Source organism: Dermochelys coriacea, chromosome 8, assembly GCF_009764565.3.
Source record: "Dermochelys coriacea isolate rDerCor1 chromosome 8, rDerCor1.pri.v4, whole genome shotgun sequence".
NCBI classification, from domain to species: Eukaryota; Metazoa; Chordata; order Testudines; family Dermochelyidae; genus Dermochelys; species Dermochelys coriacea.
In genome coordinates, this window is record NC_050075.1 from 95863620 (window position 1) to 95889712 (window position 26093).

A 26093-nucleotide genomic window follows, 5' to 3' on the forward strand; every position below is an offset into this window, starting at 1 on the left:
CGCCTCACCGCTGCGTGCGGCGGCCCAGCCAATCAGGCGAAAGGGGCTGGCGCGGGGCCGGACCGCAGAGGGGCGTAGGGGGACCGCGCTGCGTCCCCGCCAGTAAGAGGCGGCAGCCGGCTGGCAGCGCGCGAGCGGGTCGGAGCAAAGAGGGGACAGGGGCGGTCGGGGCTGAGTGCGGGGCTCCGCTAGGGGCGGAGGGTGAGGGGCTAGGGGCAGAGGTCAGTGAGCCGGAAAGGGACGGGCTGTGCGAGGGGCAGGGGCACGGGTACAGGTCAGTGGGGGGGGGGGGCTCTGCGAGGGGGGGGGCAGAGGTCAGTCGGGGGGGCGAGGGAGGGGCTCTGCGAGGGGTGGGGGCAGAGGTCAGTGGGGGGTAAAAAGTTGAGGGAGGGGCTCTGTGGTCGGGGGGGTGAGGGAGGGGCTCTGCGAGGGGTGGGGGCAGAAGTCAGGGAGGGAGGGGCTCTGCGAGGGTGGGGGCAGAGGTCAGTTTGGGGGGTGAGGGAGGGGCTCCGCGAGGGTGGGGGCAGAGGTGAGCTTGGGGGGTGAGGGAGGGGCAGAAGTCGGGGAGGAAGGGGCTCTGCGAGGGTGGGGGCAGAGGTCAGTTTGGGGGTGAGGGAGGGGCTCTGCGAGGGGGGCAGAAGTCAGGGAGGGAGGGGCTCTGTGAGGGTGGGGGCAGAAGTCAGTTTGGGGGTGAGGGAGGGGCTCTGCGAGGGGTGGGGGCAGAGGTCAGTTTGGGGGTGAGGGAGGGGCTCTGCGAGGGGTGGGGGCAGAGGTCAGTTTGGGGGGTGAGGGAGGGGCTCTGCCAGGGGTGGGGGCAGAAGTCGGTGAGGGAGGGGCTTTGTGAGGGGCAGGGCTGCAGGGCACAGGCAGGGACTTCTAGGGGCTCAGGATGGACCCGTTGTTGTCGCTGGGTGCTGGGCTCCTGCTGCTCGCGCTGTGGGTGCGTCACAAGGGGCTGGAGTACCTGCTGGTCCATCACCGCTGGGTCTTCGTCTGTCTCTTCCTGCTGCCCCTCTCTGTCCTCTTCGACATCTACTACCAACTGCGGGCCTGGGCTGTGTGGAGGCTGCATAGCGCCCCCCGGCAGCACGGCCAGCGTGTCCGCCACATCCAGGCACAGGTGAGATCAAGGGGACCCTGGGGTGGGGTTGGGGGTGAGGGGAAACATTGATGGGGAAGGAGGTGCAAGGGATGGCAAGAGGGAGGAGAAAGCTGGGGCGTTGGGGGAGGAGACCCTGTCTGGCTTTGGTGATGAACTCAATCTTAGATTATTATAAGTTCTTTTTTTTAGACCATGTTAGTTAACTTGAGCTAGCTGTTGTGGTTTAAGAAAGGACCTAAGAGGCACATGCTGGCCTGGCTTCTGTTAGAAGCTGGTGCAGCCTGGAGCTGCCTCTTTGTGAGTAAAGGATCTTGCTGGGAGCAGTGCTCTGCAATCTGCACTGGCTGCCTGTGGTTTTCCAGGTGAAACTTGGGCTGTTGGTTTTAGCCTTTAAAGCCCTAAGCCATTTACCTTCTCATTCAGAGACTCTGTCTCTCTCCATGACATACTGCCATAGTTGAGGTCTGCACCGTTGCTCAAGCTGTAGCTTTATGGATATAAACAAGGGAGCTGCTGATAGGATGTTTTCCGTGAGAGTTCCTCAGTTTTGGAATTTACTTGTGTCGCTGGTCCAAAACAGCCTGAATTTGATAATCTTCTGGGCATCTTTCAAAACTTATCATTTTTTCCCAGGCAGTTGAAAACTTAGCAGGGCCATTGCAAAGGTAGGGAATTGTTCATTCTTAAATTAAATTTATTCTTAATTATTAAACTTGTTTACAAGAAAAGGTTGTTGACTGACTGTTCAAACCAGAGGGCTACTTTTTGTCTGGTCCCTACCCTGGGATCTGTCCAGGTGGGGTAGCCCTACCAGGAGTTAAAGCTCCCACTGGCATAGCTCAAAACAGGGTCATTAGACCACAGAAGCCTTTCCCAGGGAAGTCTCACATTTCAGAAATAGCCTGGCTTTCTGATGCTGGGTTATCTTAAATTGTATTGTAGCACTTTGGGTGCATTTTTAAGAAAGGACACCCAAGTGTTTGGATAGGCACCATTTTTATAAATCTAATTGTGATTCTGGTGTATCAGATCACCAGATTAGATCTGGTGTATAGCTCATGCCAAGATTGTAGTTATCAGTTGAGCACGAGCAAATTCATAGCCGGAAACCAGACCAGGTCACCTATACGTTAGTATTATTCGAGATAAGCGTTAGACTTGCAAGACGTGTGTTTAGACTCTACAAAATGCCTGTAAATTGCTGCATGCATTAATCTTACTTGTAATGTCTGTATCCTATGCTATAAGATAATGTGTAAAAGGAAACTTACATCTGTAAAAATGCCTGCTCTGAAGTTCTGAACTGAGGCAGGAGGAGTGGTTCCCCTGCCATCAAGAAGGATTATCAAACCTAAGTGAGCCAGTGTGAAGCATCTCAATACAAAGATTGGGCTAATGGCCCTCTCACTCCTGTAAAGGTGCTTTGTGCAAGGAAGTTTGTGCCATCAGCTTGAATTCTGGATGAACAAAATAACATGAACATTCTTCATCTCTTTGCCGTTTGGACTCTTACAGGGCCGGAATTAGGAAACAAAAGCAGAGATGCCCAAGGTCAACTTGGGTTAGCCTAAAAGATATTTATACTACAACTCTGTCACATTTTGAACTAGATTGTAACTCATTTGTATATATGTGTTGCCTGCTTTAACCTGTAAATAACTTCTCATTTTTTTTTCCTAGTTAATAAATCCTTAGTTAGTTTACTATAGGATACTCCGGGGGGAATTCTGCGCATGTGCAGAATTCATGTCTGACACAGAATTTTTTTTTTTCTGCTCAAAAAGTACATTCTGCCTGAGAAGTACTGCAGTTCTACCTTTTACCCACCAGAAACCACTGTGGCTCCAGAACAGACAGCAGCAGCTGACTGGCAGTAACAGCCTGCAGCCCACTATGTTCATCACAGCATGATGGAGCAAAATTAGGAGGCACGGTATATGGGGGAGGTGGGGGGGAGGGTAACAGACAGAGTAGGGCACATGGAGCTGCTGAGAGGGGTCACAGACTGGGGTTCAGAAGACTTGATGGGGGGACAGACAGGTCCGGGGGCTCAGGAGCTAGTGGGATGACAGCATTGAGCCAGAAGCGGGGGGGGCAGATATGCCTGACTGAATGGAAGAGGCTAAGGCTCAGTCAGGGTCTGCACGTGGGAGGCTCTCCAATTCCCTACCAAGCCCTCTCCCCCAAAATACCTGTTTCATACTTCTCCCATGCACACCCAACAACCCTCCTGGTTCACTCCCAGGCTCCTTCCCTCTCCCTCAGCTCCTCCATTACCCGTGACTCCCCCAAGCCTTTGCACTGTTTCTGGGGGGTGCAGGAAATATGTTTCTATGTTGTAGTTTAAATGCTCAAAGTTCTGTATTAATTTGCCTCGTAAGGAATCTATTTGTCAAAAAAAATTAAGGAAATTTTTTTTGTCTCTATTATTACAGATAAACTTGCTGACAGGTATTTCGAAATAAATTACCAAAATAATTCAAACTGGCATGATTATACTGTGTTATTTTGACAAATAAAATATGCAGAATTTTACATTTTTTGGCGCAGAATTCCCCTAGGAATATATAGGTTTTTCTCCAAATGTTGTCTTTAGTGTGAGATCTGAGGTACAAATTGATGTGGGGCAAGTGTCTCTCTTGGTACTCGGAGCAACTTGAATATCTTCAAAAAGAAAAGGAGTACTTGTGGCACCTTAGAGACTAACAAATTTATTTGAGCATCCGATGAAGTGAGCTGTAGCTCATGAAAGCTTATGCTCAAATAAATTTGTCAGTCTCTAAGGTGCCACAAGTACTCCTTTTCTTTTTGCGAATACAGACTAACACGGCTGCTACTCTGAAACTTGAATATTTTGTGATCTTTGGTATAAGTGACCATTTATCACTAAGTCTAGCTTGCGTGGGTGTCAAGATAGACTGGAGTGCCCAAAGGGACTGTCTGGGACCCCATGGTAAGATGGTTATAGCGCTTCAGAGTTCACATTTGTTATTGGGTTGGGAAAATCTAATCACAGAATATACAGCCAGTTTGGGGTGTATGCCCTGCTTTTTGATAGTCTGCCCTGAGGTCGGCACTCTCAGTCATGAGTTGCTCCAGATAGCACAACACTAATAATAATGTTTTGGGGTTTTTTCAGCTTGATATGTTTCCTGTTGAGGGGGGATGGTGTCATTTACGTAATAGCTTTAACAAAGGGTTTAACAAAGACCTCAGTGGTTCAGGAGCCAAATTAGCGATCAGCATTACTCAGAAGAGCCACAGCAGTGTGAATTCATTGTTTCATTTACTATAGTACTCTATATTCATATTTAAACAGTGTAACGGGAAATATTTAGTTTATATATAAAGATTCTCATAGCAAAACGATTGTCCGAGTATTATTATTTTATCAACTAGAATTTGGTTAATAACCATAAGCATCCTGATTGGTTAATAACTTAGACTGGTTGTTAATAATTTTATAATAATAATAATAATAATAATTAATAATTAAATCACACTGTTTTAATATCATGTGCTGCAAAGAATCTCATGTGATACATTAAAGAGCAACGTGTGGCTTGGAAGCCTCAATCTGAGTATCACTGAGCTAGACAAATACAGACTGGAAATATGGTATACATTTTTAATAGTGAGGTTAATTAACCATTGGAACAATTTACCAAGAGTTGGGGTGGATTCTCCATCCCTGACAATTTTTTAAAACAAGATTTGAACTTTTTCTAAAAGATACACTGCAGGAATTATTTTGGGGAGGTTGTATGTCCTGTGTTACGCAGGAAATCAGACTAGATGATCACAGTGGTCCCTTCTGGCCTTGGAATCTATGAATTGGAGTTGGTGAATACTTCTCTGCTTATCTGTCTCTTTCTGTAATGTTCATTTGCAAGTCCAGATTTGAATCCAGTCTTTGGTGCCCAATTACAGCAAGAGGATATTAAGAAAAAAAGAAAGGAAGACAATGAAATTGTATCAATGTATCTGTATTTTACTCTGCAGTTTACATTGCAGACAAAAGAATGCAATATGCCATCATACCCATAACTGTGAGAAGAAAAGACTGTCTCCCTGCTCTTTCTCTATTAAATGTAAGAGTAACATGTAAATTGGGCACAGATTACTGTTAGTGTAAATCCCTCCCCAGTTCCTACTAAAGCAACTGACCTTAGGTTATGGGTAAGCCTAAGATTTTTGTCACAGATTTTTTCAAAAAAATCATGGATAGCTTACGGGCAATAAAAAAAAAAAAATTCACGGAAGCCTGTGACTAGTCTGACTTTTACTAAAAATCTGTGATAAAATGGGGAATTGCGGGGTCCCTGCACCGCCTACAGCCACTCGCGGCTTGGAGCTCCAGGGCCCACACTGCCCGCAACAGCTGGGAGTTGTGGGAGCCCACAGCAGCCAGGAGCTGTGGGGTCCTCCCGATGTGGCTTGGAGCCCCCTGCTGCCCATGGCAGCTGGGAGCTCCCGGGAGCTGCCATCACCCACGGGTGCCGGGAGCTGTGGGGTACCTCCACTGCCCGAGGTGCGGGGCCTCCAAGCTCTGAGCAACTGTGAGTGGTGGGGAGACCCTGCAGCTCCCAGCCTCCACTGGCTGAAGTCAGAGAGATCTCTGGCAGTCACGGATTCCATGACTTGGCAATCTCCGTGACAAAATCGTAGCCTTAGTTATGGGTGTGCAAAAAAGTTATATTACTGACCATAAATGTACATTGTTGTTACTAAAATAACATAAATATATATTTACATATCCTTACCTTGCCAATAACATATATTATTCATATAATACTTTACATTTTTAAATCACCGTGGTTACATTACTAGTCCTAATAAATACATATACAGTAAAATGAATAAACCTGTACAGTCTCTTTGTTCCACACTGAAGTCTTTCTTTGGGATGTTTGTATAGATTTCGACACTCCCACCTGTACAGTCTCTTTGTTCCACACTGAAGTCTTTCTTTGGGATGTTTGTATAGATTTCGACACTCCCACCAATTGCTTTTCTTTTCCTGTATGAAATTAGTACTTGATTACAGAATTGAATCCTTCTGTGCTGATGCAGTTGCAGAGCTGGGGCTAGAGTTTACACAACTCTTACCTAAAGTCCATTAAATTTCTTTCTTTCTCTGTGCTTTGGGTTTGGGATTCTATATGGGAACTCTTGTATAAACTGTAGTATGAATAACTGACCATTCAAAATCTGGTTGTCTCATTAATACAGTTCTTATAAAAATCATTGTATGCATATTATCCCTTGCTGTATGGTTTATTTAAGATTGTGTATTAATATTATTTTTCTTCATATCTGAACATCCTACATTTCATTATTAGTTCAAATAGATAATTGAGAATGGGAGTAAGTCAAGATGTCTGGAGTGGCTAAGTAGGGCGAGAGCTAACCTCAGGGCAGACCATCACAAACCAGGGCACAAACTGGTTGTGAGTTCTATACTTAGATTTCACCAACCAAGTATCAAGTATAAACTCCTCAGGCACTGTAACAGCCTAACGATGAAGTCACAGTGCCATTGGATACTCCAGTCTATCTTGCCACCTAAGCAAGCTTGCCTTTTTGATAGATGGTCTCTTAGCAGTAAAAATCACAATAATATTCAGGTTACTCCCAATCCCAAAGGACCAGTCACTTACCCCAGTTAATTGCACTTTAGATCTGACACCAAAGACGACAATTATAGCAAATCCTCGAATAAATTAACTGAAGATTTACTAAGATTTTAAATCTCTCCTCTGTTTTTTCCACCAAATGCATCTGATGAAGTGAGCTGTAGCTCACGAAAGCTTATGCTCTAATAAATTTGTTAGTCTCTAAGGTGCCACAAGTACTGCTTTTCTTTTTGCGAATACAGACTAACACGGCTGCTACTCTGAAACCTGAAGATTTACTAACTAAGAAAAAGAAATAAGGGTTATTTAGAAGGTTAACGCAAGTAAACATACATGCACAAATGAGTTTGTCTTAGGCACTGTTCCTCTAAGCTGTGCGTGTGTGTGCACACAGATCCTAAACCTCACGCACATGGCAAAAAATCACACGCACCAAGATTTGCACAGAAGCACAATTTTCACAGAAGAAATTTTTTGCGCACACGGCCTATCAAAAATTAGAGGGAACATTGGTCTTAGGTTCCAAAAGGAAATAGAAGCTGCTGTAATATGCCTGCCCCGTGTGTCATCTAGGGCTAAACCAGGCTAAGTAGCTGGGGATCCCTTGCTTATGCTTGAAAATCTTGCCTGCCCCAAGTCCAAGCAGCATAAAGATGCACTTTCTTCCTATCAGGGATTTTTATTCCCTTCTCCTAGAGTCCACACTGGTGGGCCGAGCCCCCATGCATGTCTCCTTTTCATTGATGTTGGGGAGACCAATCAACAAAGTCTTTTGTCCTCTGGTGTCTGTGGGCCTTCTTTGGTTGGGCAGGAGATAACTCCTGTGGTAAACTAGTATTTACACTTGGTAATGCTTCTCTCCTGACTGTGGCAGTTTACAGTTTCAGAGTGTAAACTTTTACTGATACAGAGCAAACTATTATATTATAGCATGTGATACAGATATCAGAGAGATTACTGCATGCAGCCATTTAAAAACATTTCATAGAGTGTAAACACTTAGCATATTTTCATAAACCTAATACCTATTTTAACAATACTAACATACAGCTGAACCGGACTTGTTTCCAGCTATGCATTTGTTAGGGTCAGTTGAGGCTAGGTCCCTTGGCATGAGCAGGCACCTGGTCAGCCACATCACAGTAGGGTTTGTTTTTCTTCTGCTGTGACTTCTGCCATGGCTTCTAGAAGGGAGTTTGGAATTTTATTTCTGTTGCATAATATTTATGGCAGTTCTGTCATTCTTGACTCTTCCATTTTTCCTGTTTGTTACACTCATCTCAAATATGATAGGTACACCAGATATTAGTCTGTTTGGTGTATCATTCAAGCTCTGCAGTCCTCAGGAGTGGGCTATATTATCTAATTTATTGCCTGTGATTCTTGTTCTCTAAATACTAATCATACTAGATCTGTAAATGTACACTTATCACATGTGTCTATGTAAATTCCCCCTCTTCACTCCCCCATGTCAGTTCTTTTTCAGACTATAAGCCAGATTTTTTTGTGCATGATCAGATACAGTCTCACTGATTTTCATGGAGTGGTGCCTACTTATGCCAGTGATGGTTTGCCCCCATGCCATCTATCCTGTGGATTTTAAAATATTATTTGCTAGTCGTTTTCTGACTCTCATGACTAACGCTTAGGCCTATGGATTTATTATAGCTGCTACATTCAGATAACTAGAACCACCAGAGGTATTCTACTAAAAAGTTCACAAGCTAGTATATATCAGTTTGAAACATGTCTGCTAAATGCTATTAAAATTTTAAATAGGAATATTCAAACCACACTAGTGACAGAAAGACATAAACAAACATAGCCTGTGTGGAACTACTATAAGTGGGTGGCATAACTACTTCTTGGGCATTGTTTTCTAACCCGTTATCAGTGGTTCACAATCAGGCTGGAAGAGCATATTGAGTGGGGTCCCTGTTCAATATCTTCATCCATTATTTAGATAATGGCATAGAAAGTACATTATAAAGTTTGCAGATGATACCAAGATGGGGGAGGGGTTGCAAGTGCTTTGGAGGATAGGATTAAAATTCAAAATGATCTGGACAAACTGGAGTAGTTTGAAGTAAATAGAATGAAATTCAATAAGAACGAATGCAAAGTACTCTACTTAGGAAGGAACAATCAATTTCACACAAACAAAATGGGAAATGACTGCCTAGGAAGGAGTACTGCAGAAAGGGATCTGGGGGTTATAGTGGACTCATAAGCTAAATATGAGTCAATAGTGTAACACCTGCAAAAAAAATGAACATCATTCTGGGATGTATTAGCATGAGTATTTTAAGCAAGACGCTAGAAGTAATTTGTCCATTCTACTCAGGGCCGTTCTTAGGATTTATGGGGCCTTATGCAGTATTATTAAACTGGTGCCCTTATGCCCGACAGCAGCCCAGGGTTGCAGCCTGGGTCGAGGTGGGGGAGAGAGGGATGAGGCAGCAAAGGATACCGAGACGCCAGGCCTACCTCATGGCAGCGGAGAGTCACAGATCCCCGCAGAGACCCCTCTCCCTCACGCAGAATGCGCGGCACCGGCGCATTCGACTCGGTGAATATGGCCCGTGCCTAAGGACACTGCAGCGCATGCTGGGTGTGCGGGAGCCACTCCGCTCTTACTTGCTGTCATGGGCAGGGGGTCAAGCTGCCACTTGGGGAGGCTAGTTCCCCAGCCCATCTCTTCTGCCTGTGGCCCCACCCATATTCCACTCTTGCTCTGCCCTAGGCCCTGCCCCACTCTGCCCAGGCCCCGCCCTCTCCCCACTGTCTCCCTCTCTCTTCCCTCCCCCACCCTGCTCACCCCCTTCCAGCCAAATCCATGAACCCAAATGAAGCAAATGACATTTGAAAAAAATCCTCTTCTGCAATTTCTTTCTAAAGAAAACGGAGCATGTTTTTCACTGCATGCTAGATGGTGAAGATTGGACATAAATTAAAAGCACTAAATTTGGAAATAAAAAATGTCAGTCACAGGTTTTTTAATATGCCCTGAAGTTTGTCAGAGATTTATTTGCAAAAACTTTGTAGTAAGGGCAAGTCAGCTGTCTTGCTGAATACAGCATTAAATATTATGGAATACATGATGCAGCTCTTCTCTGTTTTACATTTTCTTAATCAGTATTTCTACTGATACTTAAAGAGTATTTCTTAGCCTTCATAAAGTAATCATTCCAGATTACTACATATTTAACTCACTGAAAAAAAGGCATTATTTTAAATTAATCAGTCACAGAGGCTTAGTGTGTTCATTGCTTTTAGAAAAAGGGAACACTAATTTATTTTATGTGATCTCCATAACAATAGACATGTTTATGAAATTTCACCAACTTTAAAAAATACGTTTCCAAAGATTTTAGGCACAACAAAGGATTTTATATCTTACTAGGTACTGATTTTGCTGGAGGGTTCTCTTAAAACTAGTTCATCAGATAGTTAGAAGTAAATGAAGGGAAACTCTTTGTCAAGCTATCTGGAAGGAAAGGGGTGTTGTTCCTTTAAGGGCTTTCTTGAACAGGGGTGTGGGGGTGGGGTGGGGATGAAGGAAGAAAGTGATGGACAGAACAGGAAGACTTTGGAAGCAAGTTTTTTTTAACTTTAGTAATTAAAATAAAAATGTGTATTTTAGATAAGGGTGGTCTTTTGAAAGATTTATTTTAAAAACTCTGTGTCTGAAGATCCAAGCATTTAAGGCTAAAGATGATAGTACATCTAAAAATCTATGCAAGGACATTTTAGAGATGTGATTTTATAATCTTCACCAACTCACTGATGAAATATTTTTAAAGCATATTTTAAACGAAGGTCCTGTAGACTAATATGTTCTGAGTAAATATTACAGTAATGTACAACTGTTTTTGTCAGTAAATTCAGAAACTGACCCTATGTGTGTATATATATACCTGAGGGTTGGCAAATGCCTGTTAAATGGCTTCATTACCACTTGAATGGTTCTTTAACAGTTTCAGTGTTGTGCTAAAAAAGAAAAGGAGTACTTGTGGCACCTTAGAGACTAACAAATTTGTTAACAAAAGTGTTGTGCTAATAAGTCTGGCAGACTGGAAGACGTTTTCACTTTTAAGGTACTAGATCCCCTCCGGAGTAAGAGTCACCAGGCTGCAGCAGCTAGCTGTGGGAGCCTGCAGGAAGGGTCAGAACAGGAATAGGAAGAGCTGGGAGGGTGGACACTAATACCCAGTGGTGACCCAAATTTTCAGATGCCCTATGCAGCTGGCAACTGCGTATTCTGTGTATGCCTAAGGAAGGACCTGATTCTACTCTGCACTGATAAGGCCTCAACTGAAGTATTCTGTCCAGTTCTGGGTGCCACATTTCAGGAAAGATGTGAACAAACTGGACAAAGTACAGAGGAGAGCAACAAAAAAGATTGAAGGTCTAGACAACATGACCTATGAGGAAAGATTGAAAACGTTGGGTTTGTTTAGTCTGGAGAAAAGAAGACTGAGGGCGGACATGAGTTTTCAAGGACATAAAAAGTTGTTACAAGGAGGAGGGAGAAAAGTTGTTCTCATTAATCTCTAAGTTTAGGACAAGAAGCAGTGAGCCTAAATTGCAGTAAGGGAGGTTTAGAATGGACATTAGGAAAAACTTCCTAACTGTCAGAGTAGTTAAGCACTGGAATAAATTGCCTAGGGAGGTTGTGGAATCTCCGTCATTGGAGGTTTCATGAACAGTTTAGACAAACACCTGTCTGGAATAGTCTAGTTATTATGTAGCCCTGCTTTGAGTTCAGGGGACTGGACTAGATGACCTCTTGAGGTCCCTTCCAGTTCTACACTTTTATGATTCTATTATATGTAGAATAATATAGTTAAACACTACCAAATTGGGGTGGGGGAGAGGTTTTCACTTACAGTTTTGTTATAGATTTTTGTACTTCACAGCATCAGTTTAATCATAATTGTGACAGAGATGGCAGTTTCCTGCAATATCCCCAACATACCTTATTGAAGTAGCTTTAAGTGTCTTAGAAGTTCATGTTATTAAAAATGCAAATGTTTATATATTATTGTGGTTTTGTATGTAATATCTGAAACCCTGGGAAGTGTTACGAGTAAGGCTACAATTTAGTCATGGGTATTTTTAGTAAAAGTCATGGACAGATCACAGGCAATAAACAAAAATTCACAGCCTATGACCTGTCCATGGCTTTTACTAAAAATTCTCTTGACTAAACCTTGTGTGGGAGTGCTGCTTGGGAGCGGGTCCCGGAGCACCACTGCTCCGGGATGGGGCCAGTGGCACCAGCTGCTGGGGCCACTGAGCAGTGGCTGCTCCGGCCACCCCCTGGGACCGCTGCTCAGGTGGTCCCCGAAGCCAGCTGCTAGGGCAGCCCCATGGTCAGCTGCATAGGCTGCTGCAGAAGTCACGGAGGTCATGGAAAATCACGGAATCTGTGACTTCCACAACCTCTGGGACAGACACGGAGCCCTAATTATGAGGTTGAAAGGACTCTTTGAAATAAGGGACCAAGACAAGAATGAACTTCTAAAGTTAAGTAGGTTTCCCAGGAAATTTCTAGGAGAAAGGATATGCAGATACAATTACTCTGGTACTAGAAGAACTCAGCCTTTTGAAGCTTTGCCTTGATGTCAGGGCAAAGGGGAGAGAGAACCTTTTTATCTGTTGATCACCTGTTACGTGAGGACAGATTTAAAAAAAAAATATAAAGAAGGGAAGTTCAGATACATAAGTGGGCTTGCTGTGAGCTAACAACTGTTTGCTGGCTGGAGCCCTTGTTGAAGTCAGGGTGATCTTTGGTAAGCTTATTACCATGATTGTAGGTTCTTCTGTTGTTAATGCTTTTCCTTAATAATAAATGTGCTTGCTTAGAAAGAGCTATGTGGTAACTTAATTTGTGGCAATTACACTATTTATCATCTCTGAAGAGAAAAGTAAAGCAAGCCTGGAGAGAGAGTCTAACTTTGCTGGGAAATTCACAGTGTAGGCTGGGAGATGTGCGGCCTCGAAACATCCTGGTTAGGGAGAGAGATGCATGTCTCTGCTCAATGGAGTCAACGGCCGGGGAGCTGGAAGCTTAAGAGTGGTTGCCCTTGCTGGACCATGAGGAGGAATTGCCCTGAACTATGACAATAACCTTTTACAGGTGCAGGAATGGAAAAATGAAGGCGGGAAAACATACATGTGTACTGGCCGACCTGGCTGGCTAACAGTATCACTTCGTGTTGGAAAGTACAAGAAGACTCATAAGAATATAGTAATCAACTTAATGGACATTCTAGAGGTTGACATCGAAAGACAGGTAATACTAAAATTTTTACATTTAGTACTAAAGTTTACAACGCTTTATTATGATTATTGCTTAAAAGGACCCTAAATTCCCTGAAGGTAATTGAAACCCACTTATTAAAAAATTATACAAATCCAAGAGCAAATGTTCTCATGTCACCCTTTTTTAATGTGAAAAGGGTTGTTGCTTTTTTTTGTCCTTTTGGACTTAAATATTCCCTTACGGTGTTGGAAATTCAAACACATCTGCATTGTGCCTCTGCATGGGAAACAGACAATCTTAATAAACCCTTATTCTGAGTGATCAGGAAATATTTGGATACTAGAAAGGAGTATTTTCATGAGTTTAGCTAGATTAACTAAAATTGATTTCAAGTTAAACTGATAAAATTTTCTAGTATAGACAAAGGCAGATGTGTACCGGATGAATGTAATCTCATAACATAGGATCTGGAGCACTGTCTGTGACTATTCGGTATTCTGTATCGTGTACTCCTGACATCATCAGAGAGCAATCCTTCCTGAACTTTCCACAAGGTACTGAAGACAGGGTTTGGGGAAACTCCAAATATAATGGTAGAATTAAGTAATATATATTTAATGCTCTATTTGGGCTTTTTGTTAAGTGTGGTATATATTATGAGGAAGATCTTTAAAATAAATTAAATTGTTATCCTTTAATAAACAAGGTCTAGTTGTGTCAGAAAACTCAATGCCCATTCACATGAGTTGGAGTTGTACACCTTTATGACACCTTTGCATCTGATTTCTGATGTTAGAGATTCTGAAACTTTTTGGAATGCTTTCCTCTCCTCACTAGTGGTGACACTTTTGCCAGTTCTGAAGTGTTATGGTAAATCCTTGATTCAAGGCACCAGTGTCAAGTCAACACATCAAAATGGTTCCATTTAAATAATACACGTACTTGATTTGTACAAATCCCATGGGTAGTTGTACAACCATAGGTACACCTTTGCATAACCCCAGCTTCATGCATATTGCAGGATTTGTGCAACTAAGATGATCCTGCAAAGTGTGCGCACAGTTTTCCATTAAATTTAAGCCTTAAAGTAGTTTTGCAAATAGTAAATATATTATGAATATCAGATTTTGAAAGGATTGCATGGTGCTTTTTTTTTTTTTTTTAAATATGCAACATCTGTTTAACAAGCTGAGCTCTGAAAGATCAGTTTGACTTATGTTTTGGAGATTGAACCACACTCCTCTTTTCAAGATGTGGGAGGGGGGAACAGTCTCTTAACTATTTTTAGTTACACTCTTGACTGTCTAAATTAAAGAGCAAAATTGATAATAAAAAGTGTGATCAACATTTGTGTGGTGTCAGCATTAATATTTGAATGCTTTCTCTCTTAGGTTGTCCGTGTGGAACCGTTGGTCACCATGGGGCAGTTGACAGCACACCTGAATCCTATGAGCTGGACTCTACCAGTGGTACCAGAACTTGATGATCTCACAGTAGGTGAGGATTGTTTATAATGATCAGAGAGCATGACTTTTGCTGTATTTTAAATAGCTTTTTATGCAGTTTACTATGTTGTTCAGTCTCGGTTTTCTCAGAAATATATATATTTTTTTAAATTCTTGCTGAACTTTTTGTATTCTGCTATCACACATTATATAGAGAGACAAGGTGGGAGAGGTAATAATTTTTATTGGCCCAACCTCTGTTGGTGAGAGAGACAAGCTTTTGAGCTTATACGGAACCCTTCTTGTAAGCTTGTCTCTCTCTCACCAACAGAAGTTGGTCCAATAAAAGATTGTGACTCACCCACCTTGTCTCTCTAATATCCTGGGACCAACACAGCTACAACAACACTGCATATGATATATTTTAGACCTGCATCTGCTCTTTAAAACTGCTACCAGGAACAACATGAAAGACTTCATTTTCCAGAAGCCCTATTTAATTTTTTTTGTCTTTGTTCTCAAACCATTTTTCATTTTAAAGGAAAATATATTTCAGTTGATTACATTCTCTTGTTAAGGTGGTCTGATCATGGGAACTGGCATTGAGTCTTCATCCCATATCTATGGACTATTTCAACATACCTGTTTGGCCTACGAACTTGTTCTTGCTGATGGAAGCCTTGTGAGATGTACACCAGTAAGATAAAATGTTATTTTGCTATGATTTACAATGTTATCAGTTGTTGTGTGGATGGACATATGATTTAGTATGACGTACTTTTTGCAGACTGAAAATTCAGACCTATTTTATGCAGTGCCTTGGTCTTGTGGTACTCTGGGATTCCTTGTTGCTGCGGAAATAAAAATAATTCCTGCTAAGAAATATGTAAAATTACATTACAAGCCTGTGAGAGGTTTGGAAAAGATCTGTGAAAAGTTTACTGAGGAATCTAAAAAGAAAGATAATAACTTTGTGGAAGGACTGGTGTACTCCTTGGAAGAAGCAGTCATTATGACGGGAGTCTTGACTGACGAAGCTGAAGACAGCCAGGTAACTAAAAGGAATACTATTCTTAAATAAGATTTTTAGTTCTCTTGCATGTAAAATATTCCAGTGTATGACAGTAAAACCAAAACAGTAATAGGATCAGTACAAGAGATATTTTTAATGGATATTGAATTTGCTGGAATGGTTGCATATACATAACATTAGAATTTTGCAGGTAACTATCAATTCAGACTGTAAGCTCATACATTTCCTAAAGTGATAGGTCTTTTCCCATCTCTAGCTTACATAATAGACGCTGCCTTCCAACTCCAAGAAGAAAAGAACCAACTTGAACAGTATATAGGAACAACACAATGCTTTAAGATAGGAAACACATCTGGAGGGAGATGTAGTCACAGTGCAATTACCCAGACTAACATTTGACTAGAAAATCAGGGATAACGTTACCATGCCGTGGGTCTCTTTTGTGGCAACTCTTCTGAAATGCTGACCACTCTACAGAAACACTGAGGCTGTTAGTTCATTACTGGCTTGAGAACAGAGTAACATTCCTAGAGTACTGACATCAATTCCCATACTCAACTTTCTTTGGGCAGGCTCATCCTTAATGAGGAAAGCTTATGAGACACACACATTGGCACACTATAATAATTACTCCTGGGGGATTCTCTGCCACTGCAGACGTGCAGAACTCAAGTCCCCTGCAAATTTTTTTTGTTTTCTCTGCAGAATAATAGATTCTGATGGGGAAGTAAAGAGAAGCCACGAGGGGGTCATGCACCCCTCATCGGCAGTGGTCCCGAGCGAGCGCAACACAAGCAGCCGAGAGAGACGTAAATCATTGCCTAGGGTGGGCAGGCCTGGGCAAGCGCGTGAGACTCCCTTTCGCTCGCTATCGCGGTGTGCCTGGCGCAAAGGGACTGCAATGTTTCTGTGGCAGGCCCAGCCCCTGCGCTGGGGCAGGGTCAGGTGCAGCCTCACTGCTGAGTCCATGTCCGGGGCAGGGGGAACTAGAGGGCTGTAGGGTGATTCTCTTCTGCCCTCTGCCCCAAACCTCCATACAGCCAGTTGACTGTAGTCCTCACTGGGAGGACTCAGTGCACACCCCATGTCCCATCGCTGCCCCCATCCTGCAGAGGCATGGGGCTCACACAAGCAGCAATGGGGAAACTGTGGGGAGCCTTGGCCAGGAGCACCATCTAGGGAAGGCAGGGGGGCATCTCTCTCCCACCCTCAAGTTTCTCCCCAGAGTTCTGCTCATGGCACACACCCCAGCTCCAGGAAGAACTCTTACCTGCAGCGATGTGCGGACAGGTTCAGTCCTCCTGGAGCTGGGGTTCTCCAGCTGCGACTCCCGCAGTCAGTTTTCTGCACTGTCCTAGGGCCTCTGGTGGAGGGCTGGCAAGGAGGGGATCAGTCGGGATGTGAAGGGGGAGCACAGGGTACCCAGTGGTGGTGGTGGGAACATAGGGTACCCCGTGGTGGGGGTGGGTAGGTGGGAGCATAGGTGCCCCAATGATGTGGGGGGGAGCAGAGGGGCCCCAGTGCTGGGGGGGGAAGCAGAGGGACCACAGAGCTCCCAGTGGGGTGGGGGTGAGGGCAGTGGGGTGGGAAAGGGGAGTCAAGCTCCAGGGGAAGGAGAGGTGAGGACATAGGGCTGTGCCCTGAGGGAGGGGGCAGTGAGTGTGGGAGAAGCAGCTGAAGGGGAACAGTCCCTGGGGCAAGGATCTTGAGGGATGGGGAGCTGAAGAAGGGTGGGAGGCTAAGAGCAGCTAAGTGGGTCTTGGGGTCTGTTTTCCCTCAGAGAAACAGGGAGCACCCTCTCCTCTCCCTGGGAAGAGAATGGGGACAGACCCCATTAAGCTAATGCATTCTCTCAACTGACTAACCTGCTCTGTGCCTTCTTCTCCATCTGGTAACTTATAACTTGATCTTGCAGTGAGGTTCCATGTGGGTGCAGGGGTTTCTTTAACTCTCTACTTCTGGGGGAATCTTTTTTGTTGTTTGTGTTGTTACAAACATACTTGCTGGAGGTATTTTGAAATAAATTTCCAAAATAATTGAAACTAGCATGATTATATTGTGTTATTTTGACAAATAAAATATGCAGAATTTTAAAATACTGTGTGCAGAATTTTAAAATTTTTGGCGCGAAGTTCCCCGGGAGTAAATAATACTTAATAATACCTAGCTCTTAAATACAACATTTATTCAGTAGTTTTCTAAGTACTTTACAGAGGCGATCAGTATCATAATTCCCACTTTACATATGGGGAAGCCAAGGCACAAGTACTTGCCCACAGCCATTCAGCAGACCAACAGCAGAGCCAGAAGTAGAATCTAGGTCTTCTGAGTGCCTATCCAGTGCTTTATCCACAAGGTCACACTACAATACGAAAATCATGTTTAAAAAGTCCCAAATGCTTTCTTAGCATTAAGACTGTTCTTTCCTTAGTTTTCAGAGTAGCAGCCATGTTAGTCTGTATTCGCAAAAAGAAAAGGAGTACTTGTGGCACCTTAGAGACTAACAAATTTATTTGAGTATAAGCTTTCGTGAGCTACAGCTCACTTCATCGGATGCATTTGGTGGAAAATACAGAGGGGAGATTGATATACACACACAGAGAACATGAAACAATGGGTTTTATCATACACACTGTAAGGAGAGTGATCACTTAAGATAAGCCATCACCAGCAGCAGGGGGGCGAAAGGAGGAAAACCTTTCATGGTGACAAGCAAGGTAGGCTATTTCCAGCAGTTAACAAGAAATACATCCCCCCCCACCCCACCCCGCACTGTTCATCAGAAATTCTTGTTAACTGCTGGAAATAGCCTACCTTGCTTGTCACCATGAAAGGTTTTCCTCCTTTCGCCCCCCTGCTGCTAGTGATGGCTTATCTTAAGTGATCACTCTCCTTACAGTGTGTATGATAAAACCCATTGTTTCATGTTCTCTGTGTGTGTATATCAATCTCCCCTCTGTATTTTCCACCAAATGCATCCGATGAAGTGAGCTGTAGCTCACGAAAGCTTATGCTCAGATAAATTTGTTAGTCTCTAAGGTGCCACAAGTACTCCTTTTCTTTCCTTAGTGTAATTCCAAAGTGAAAAAAATCTGGTGGCACCATGAACGTTTATATAACTGAATTTTCAAGTAAAGGATATTTATTCTTTATATTGGTGTTTGTTTGCTGATATGTAATATATCTTTATTTTCAGATAAACAGAATTGGTAACTACTACAAACCATGGTTTTTTAAGCATGGGGAGAAGTATCTGAAGGCTAATCAAACTGGAATAGAGTATATTCCTTCAAGACATTACTACCACCGACATACCAGGAGTATCTTCTGGGAACTCCAAGTAAGACTTTAGACAAAGAAGATTTTAATATTTGTTTTGGGGTACTTTGTACATACTCGCTGCACAGCCAATGTTCTTTTCCCTTGGGAGCCACCTATGTCCGTCATAGGTGAGTAACTCCTTTCCTTAAGACAGAAATCCAAATGAAGTGGTGGCAGATTTAGGGATTTCTCTTGTGACAATGTCTATTTTTGCATTCCTTTCTGACTTTTTTATATAAATGTATGACTATAAAAGATAATATTGCCAGCACCTTCCCTTTTTAATTTCTCTTTTTGGCCCACATTCAGGAAAGCACTTAAAAAATGTATTTTAGCTTTTATCAGGTATGTTCTAAGTACTTTCCTGAACTGAGACTTTAAAAAGATAAAACCAGGAAATTCAGTGCAAAAACACGAATGCACTCTTATGGCTGAGAATTTACTCTGCCTAAATGTGCCCAGCTGTGCCCAGGGTTGCTGTGGAACCACCACTTTGAATTTCATCATCTAAATTATTGTCATAATAAGCATTAGTGTAGAATTTTACACTACATAAGTCCCCATTGTTGAAATTAGGGTTGCACATTATTCGTACCTGTATTAATGTAGCCTGACATGACTATCAGCAATTAAAACTATTGAAAGAAAATGCGATTTAATGTTGCTCTCAAAATCCAAATTCTGAAATATTGATTTTCGGCTCACTTGATTTTACTACCCGTTTCTCTTTTTTTTGTTTTTTTTTGTTTTTTTTGTTTTTTCTATATTCTCTTAAAGGATATCATTCCCTTTGGCAATAACCCTGTTTTTCGTTACCTCTTTGGCTGGATGGTTCCTCCAAAAATCTCACTATTAAAACTGACACAAGGAGAAGCTATTCGAAAGCTGTATGAGCAACATCATGTTGTACAAGACATGTTGGTCCCAATGAAAAGCCTTGAAAAATCTATCAGTACCTTCCACAGCGACCTGAATGTAAGAACACATTTCTCTAAAACCTGGTAAATGGAAGATTGCCCTATGAATGGTGATTATTGGCATTAATACACAGTAGTGCCTGTTGCAGAAAATATATATCAGTATGCTAAATTTGAGAGAATTTTGCCAACTAATTAAATACTATTAGGCGGCAGGTAAAATGAAATGCTCTAACAAAAAGAAACAAGAAAAACTTGAGATTCAGAAATACTAGATTTTGTAGCTTTAACTCACAATTTTTAAAAGAAAATTCTATCACTTTATCCTTTTTTACTTGGCAAAATTGGAAATCAGATTTCTATTTCTGCAGAATCACTTGAGCCCCAAAAAGAGTGTTGGGAATTAACACTTGCTTTCTAAGTCATTGACTTCAGTTGTTTCAAGAAATACAGACTTATGGACTTGAACTTTGGTCTTAGCGGGTACCAGTAAAATGCCTTTCGCTCCTTTGGTTTTACTTGTAATTTAAATCTAAATATGAGTTCAGTTAATGACTTGGGATCTGGGACAGTTTTTCATTAGCATTTTAAAGCTATTCCGTTTATTATCTAGATCAGTGTTTCTCAACCTGGGGGTCATGGGAGAAGTTTAGGGGAGTCGCAAGCAGGGTTGCTGTTAGGGGATAGGAATCAGGGCAATTGTATGGGGCCGCATGCCACAGAGGGCTCCACAAAGCTAATTTATATGTCTCAGCCCTGCGCCACAAGCTTAAGTTGGGGGGGTCACAATTTTTTCGGGGAGTGGAGGGGAGTATCATGATTTTTTTTTTCAAGTCCAAAGGGGCTCGCCAGCACAAAAAGGTTGAGAAACACTGATATAGATAGTGCAATAATTTGTTGCGTTTTCTGATTTCTTCTTTATTTTTTGGTATCTTATTCAACTTTTGTTAGTTTTACTATAAGGTGAAACTAGTTGGAACAGCAGAATTTAAAAAGGGACATCTGTATAAGTTCTGTACTGAAAATTGAAGTGTTGTGCAATTTTCTCTCTCCGTTTTTTCATGCTTTATTAACAGATAACTGATATTGTACTGTTAAAATTGGTGATACAAAATTATCTTTACAGGTTTACCCACTGTGGTTATGTCCTTTCATATTACCCAATAACCCTGGCATGGTTCACCCAAAAGGAGATGAAATGGAGCTCTATGTAGATATAGGAGCTTATGGAGAACCTAAAACAAAACAGTTTGAAGCCAGGGCATCTATGAGACAAATGGAAAAGTTTGTAAGAAACGTGCATGGGTAAGAGTCCTAGTCTTCAGGATAGCACCATATAATTTATTGCCTTGCAGCTTAATCAGATTTACTTAACTTTCAGTTATTACAGTATTTAATTACTGATTCTGATTTTATATATTCAGTATGACTGTCTTTTTTTAATTTTAATCATTGCTTGCTTACAAAAAGACATGCTGGTTGAGATTCAATGCAGTGCCTCTAAGTAGCATAGAATTTGCATCCCAGAGAGAGTGGTGGCTAAAGGTGGCTTTAAGCTGTTTTTGCACCCTCCCGATTTTGGGCTGGAAAGGCCTCCCATGTAAATTAAACAGCCTGTCTGCTGTTTAGTGGCGTGTCTGCATTACAGCAGCCTCTGCTGGTTGCCCTGTAGACTGCAGCACTGATTGGCATCACCTTGGAAGGAAAAGCTTTATGGCTGCCCTCTGTAGGTCATGCACCAGGAAATTTTGCCTGGGCCACACATGGGATTTTTAGAGCCTCTCTTTGTGCTGCACTAGTCCTTTTACATGGTGTAAAGGAGCCAGAGCAGAGCTGGGGACCTCGCCTACAATTTTGCATAGGCTGATGCCAAATACAGTTCTCTATGGTTTGGTAGCAAAGTCATGAAGCCTATCTTTCAGAAAAATAAACTATTACACAATATTTAAACCGACAATAGAATTTACCCAAACATATTCAAATTTCATGCATCTGCTATTTACCTCTCTGTATTAGTGTTGTGGCAAAACTAATTTTAAAAAAAAAATCAAGAAACTGACTGGTAAAGAAATAATTTGAAGTACACTAATATATTTTAAAAGCATATTTTCATATTTAACTTATCTCCCCACCTCACCAAACAGTGATGATGGAATGTTCTGTTGGCTTTTCCATTGTACATCATGACCACTTTTTCAAAAGAGATGTCAATGTTCAGCCATCAGACTGGCTGAATAATTATCCAATATAATTTATAGTAATTAATCTGTACATTTGTTTTAAAAAAGTATTTCAAAATATTTTGCAGTGTATCCTTACAATGTATAGCTCATTCTCAATTGCTTCATTTTTTTTCTACCTGAAATTTTGCAACAGTATTAACATTTAATTCCTGATCCCCTCTTTTTCTTTCAGTTTCCAGATGTTGTATGCAGATTGCTATATGAACCGTGAGGAATTCTGGGATATGTTTGATGGTTCACTATACCACAAGCTGAGGGAGGAAATGAATTGCAAGGATGCTTTTCCAGAGGTGTATGATAAAATCTGCAAAGCAGCACGACACTGAGTCTGGATAACCTAAGCAAGCAATCAGGGAAGGATGGATTTACCTGTAGTAGTCAGTATATCCTTATAAAAGCTTTATCACTGTCCAAATAAGCTCATGTTGATGTTTAAAAATACAGATTTCTATTTTATAAATTCACATTCAATAATTGTTAGTATGTTTTAAAAACAATTTCCCCAACTCATAGTAATTTCATTTAAGGAATCAAAGTCCTAGCCTACCACCTCTCTTTGTAGCTTAGCTGCAGACATAGTGATGTATATGTCAATTTACATATTTCTAACCTGTAGGGGAAAAAATTTGGAAAGACAAAGATACTTAAGTAAATTGGTTATTTATTGCAGTGTACATCTGAGACAGGTAAGAAGGTCACAAAATTAGGTGCCAAAGTTGAGAGAATTATTTTCAAATTAATTACGACTTTAAAAATGTCTATTTCAAATTGGTAACTGGTGCAGGGTTTAAACTTAAGAGAAGTTAAAGGTTAACACAATTTAGAGATGGTTACTGAAATCTTCAGACTAAACTCACATTAGTAATGCAGGTAAATAAATGGTCATTGACAAATATCTTTGTTTCAGACCTGAATATCAAAGTTTGAAGAAAATTCATTTTGCTTGTGCCTATCTGATTTGTACTGATTCTGTTTATAAATGTGTAAATGGTCATGAGTTTTAGGGATCTTTTTGGATTTTTTGGTTGGTTGGTTATCAGTATATAATTAGTATGATTTGAAGAGGAAACATTTTGGCTTCCTAGACTACTGAAAATCTCTGCTGCTATTTCATATAGACTAGTGTTAAGTACAATTTGTTACTTGTCATGAGGTCTGTTCTGTTTTTTATTACGGTTATTTTTAGTGCCTTATAAGTATTCAGTTGGAGAAGAAATGGGCCATTTCAGACCGTTCTATTCTTTAGGTGTGGGGTGGGAAACTAAAGGACCTGTTGTTAACATTAGTGCTTTAGTTTTATAAGATCCATTTGAATAAATATTGGTGATAAGTGTAGGGAACAACCTAAAACCCAGTTGTGTCTTGGAAGTTTGAAATACACAAGACATGGCTCTCTGACTTTTTGCTTTCCATTTTAGCTGGATTAATTTGATAGGTTTAAAAAAAAATCCCTTCAACCAACTGGAGAAGAAATAACATTAGAAAAATCTGCAGAGTGCTTACTATTCAAGCCCCTTTTCTAGCTGTGTGTTTCATGAGCATGGAAAAATTTTGACATTGCATTTGGTACACCTTTTTTTAAATTGAGTTCACATCTGGTCCAAACTACTTAAAGTTATTATTTTAACATTTGTTGGGCTTGTAGAGAAATGTATATTCTTGCATTCTGCATAATGTGAAAACAGTTATAAAACAATTGCTAATGGGGGGGGGGGTTCCTTTTTATGTTCTAGTTCAATGCTAAACCAATGATTGTTTATTGATAGATGGACATTTATGATGCAGATTAAACCACTGATAAGGCAGTAATGAAAAATAAGCTTGGTCATTCACTCTATGTGATGCATACTGGGCCAGATTGCAGCCTTGCTGGTGCTGCCATGCGGGGGAGTAAAGGGATATAAGTCATCCCCTTAAGGCCCTATGTATGCTGTCCATACTGTGTGTGTCAGTCCAGGGGGAGACCTAACCAATGCAGAGCAGGTACATCCCGCTCCATCCTCATACATGTGCAACAGGGTGGGGAATGGGTGGGGCCAAGGCTCAGCCCCCACTCCAATGTGCAGGCCAGCACAGCTATGTCAGCGCTCTAGAGGATTTGTGCTGTGCCAGGTATAGATCTTGGAGCAAGGGTTACTTGGAAAACAAATTGTGATTGCGTCACAATCTACCTTCCAGTCTGCTCCTGGGGCAGCACAATAATGACTGCCCCTTTCTTATGGTAAAGCCATGATTTCACCTATTATCTGTAGGATACTCTGCACTGAGCGAGAATTGGTTCACTTAGCTTTTAAAAGGCAATGGTGTAAAAAAAAAAAAAAAAAAAAAAGGATATGCAAAGATATTAAATCAAAATAGTATGTCTCTAACTTGTGTATTCATAGTCTTTAGTTATACACTGTATTTGTGACTTCATAATTTGTATTTGCAAATTTTTGGTACAACATGATTTTAATGTGTAACTATGGTTATCGTGAACACACTCTTTTTTTCTCTCTCTCTCTCATATATGCACATTGTTGCTAATGGAGTTTGAAATTCTTGGCTGTATGAGCTGTTACAATTAAGAATATAACCAGTTGTACTGTTAAAATGTTGTTTTTTATGGATGACTAAATAAAATATGTTTTAAAAAATCTTTTTGGCACTGTTACTGGGATTGCTGTGAAAAGGAAGGCTATTTGGAAATTACAGCATAGAGTGCAGTGAGATTGTTGAGAGACTGGGGTCCCAGTCCTGCAAGCAGCTTAGTGTGAAGACCTCTTGAAATCTGTGGGGCTCTACCTTGGCAGAGGGGCCCACCCATGCAGAGCGGTATGCAAGAGTGGGGCATAGATTTTTAATTGATTTCTGGGTAAATATTGACCCAACTATCTTTAAACTTCTCTTAGGAGTCTAAATAATCATAGAGTCATAGGACTGAAAGGAACCTCGAGAGCTCATCTAGTCCAGTCCCCTGCTCTCATGGCAGGACTAAGTGTTATCTAAACCATTCCTGACAGCTCTTTGTCTAACCTGCCATTAAAAATCTCCAATGATGGAGGTTCCACAACCTCCCTGGGCAATTTATTACAGTGCTTAACCACGCTGACAGTTAGGAAGTTTTTCCTCATGTCCAACCTAAACCTCCTTTGCTGCAATTTAAGCACATTGCTTCGTGTCCTATCCTCAGAGATTAAGAAGAACAATTCTCCCTCCTCCTTGCAACAATCTTTTATGTACTTGAAAACTGTTTCCATGTCCCCCTCTCAGTCTTCTCTTTTTCAGACTAAACAAACCCAGTTTTTTCAGTCTTCCCTTATAGGTCATGTTTTCTAGACTTTTAATCATTTTTGTTCCTCTTCTCAGGACTTTCTCCAATTTGTCCACATCTTCCCTGAAATGTGGCGCCCAGAACTGGACACAATACTCCAGCTGGGGCCTAATCGGCACGGAATAGAGTGGACAAATTACTTCTCGTGTCTTGCTTACAACAGTCCTGCTAATACTAGAATGTTAATGCTAGAATCATGTTTGCTTTTTTTGCATTGTGTTACACTGTTGACTCATATTTAGCTTGTGATCCACTATGACCCCCAGATCTCTTTCCACAGTACTCCTTCCTAGACAGTCATTTCCCATTTTGTATGTGTGCAACTGATTGTTCCCTCCTAAGTGGAGTACTTTGCATTTGTTCTTATTGAATTTCATCCTATTTACTTCATTTCTCCAGATCGTTTTGAATTTTAATTCTATCCTCCAAAGCACTTGCAACCCCTCCCAGCTTGGTATCCTATGCAAACTTTATAAGTGTACTGTCTATGCCATTATCTAAATCATTGATGAAGACATTGAACAGAACTGGACTACCCACTTGTTAAGCCCTTCCAGCACTACTGTGAACCACTGATGATTACTCTCTGGGAATGGTTTTCCAACCAGTTTTGGACCCACCTTATAGTAGCTCCATCTAGATTGCATCTCTGTAGTTTATGAGAAGGTCATGGGAGACAGTATCAAAAGCTTTACTAAAGTCAAGATATAATAATGCCAGTCATCTTTCTTGTTTCCCTTTCTGCATCTTCAGGACAATCTCCTTTCTTTGTCAGTGTGACCAGTGTTCTAAATGGGGTCCAATAAGTGCTGGGG

General features: G+C 41.5%; 1 protein-coding gene across 1 annotated transcript; it reads left to right on the forward strand.

Annotated features, from left to right (window-relative positions):
- Positions 1-795: 795 nt before the first annotated feature.
- DHCR24 (24-dehydrocholesterol reductase) lies at positions 796-24268 on the forward strand. The gene is made up of 9 exons (XM_038414868.2): positions 796-1120; positions 12881-13036; positions 14398-14503; positions 15030-15148; positions 15239-15502; positions 18681-18824; positions 19583-19780; positions 20849-21027; positions 22138-24268. The coding sequence occupies exons 1-9, from the start codon at positions 890-892 to the stop codon at positions 22289-22291; spliced, it is 1551 nt and encodes a 516-aa protein (XP_038270796.1). The 5' UTR covers positions 796-889; the 3' UTR covers positions 22292-24268.
- Positions 24269-26093: the final 1825 nt, after the last annotated feature.

Coding starts and splice junctions, on each gene's coding strand:
- DHCR24 (XM_038414868.2), top strand. CDS start 890: ATGGACCCGTTGTTGTCGCTGGGTGCTGGGCTCCTGCTGCTCGCGCTG. Junction 13,037..14,397: donor AGGTTGACATCGAAAGACAG/GTAATACTAAAA, acceptor TTTCTCTCTTAG/GTTGTCCGTGTGGAACCGTT. Junction 15,503..18,680: donor ACGAAGCTGAAGACAGCCAG/GTAACTAAAAGG, acceptor CTTTATTTTCAG/ATAAACAGAATTGGTAACTA.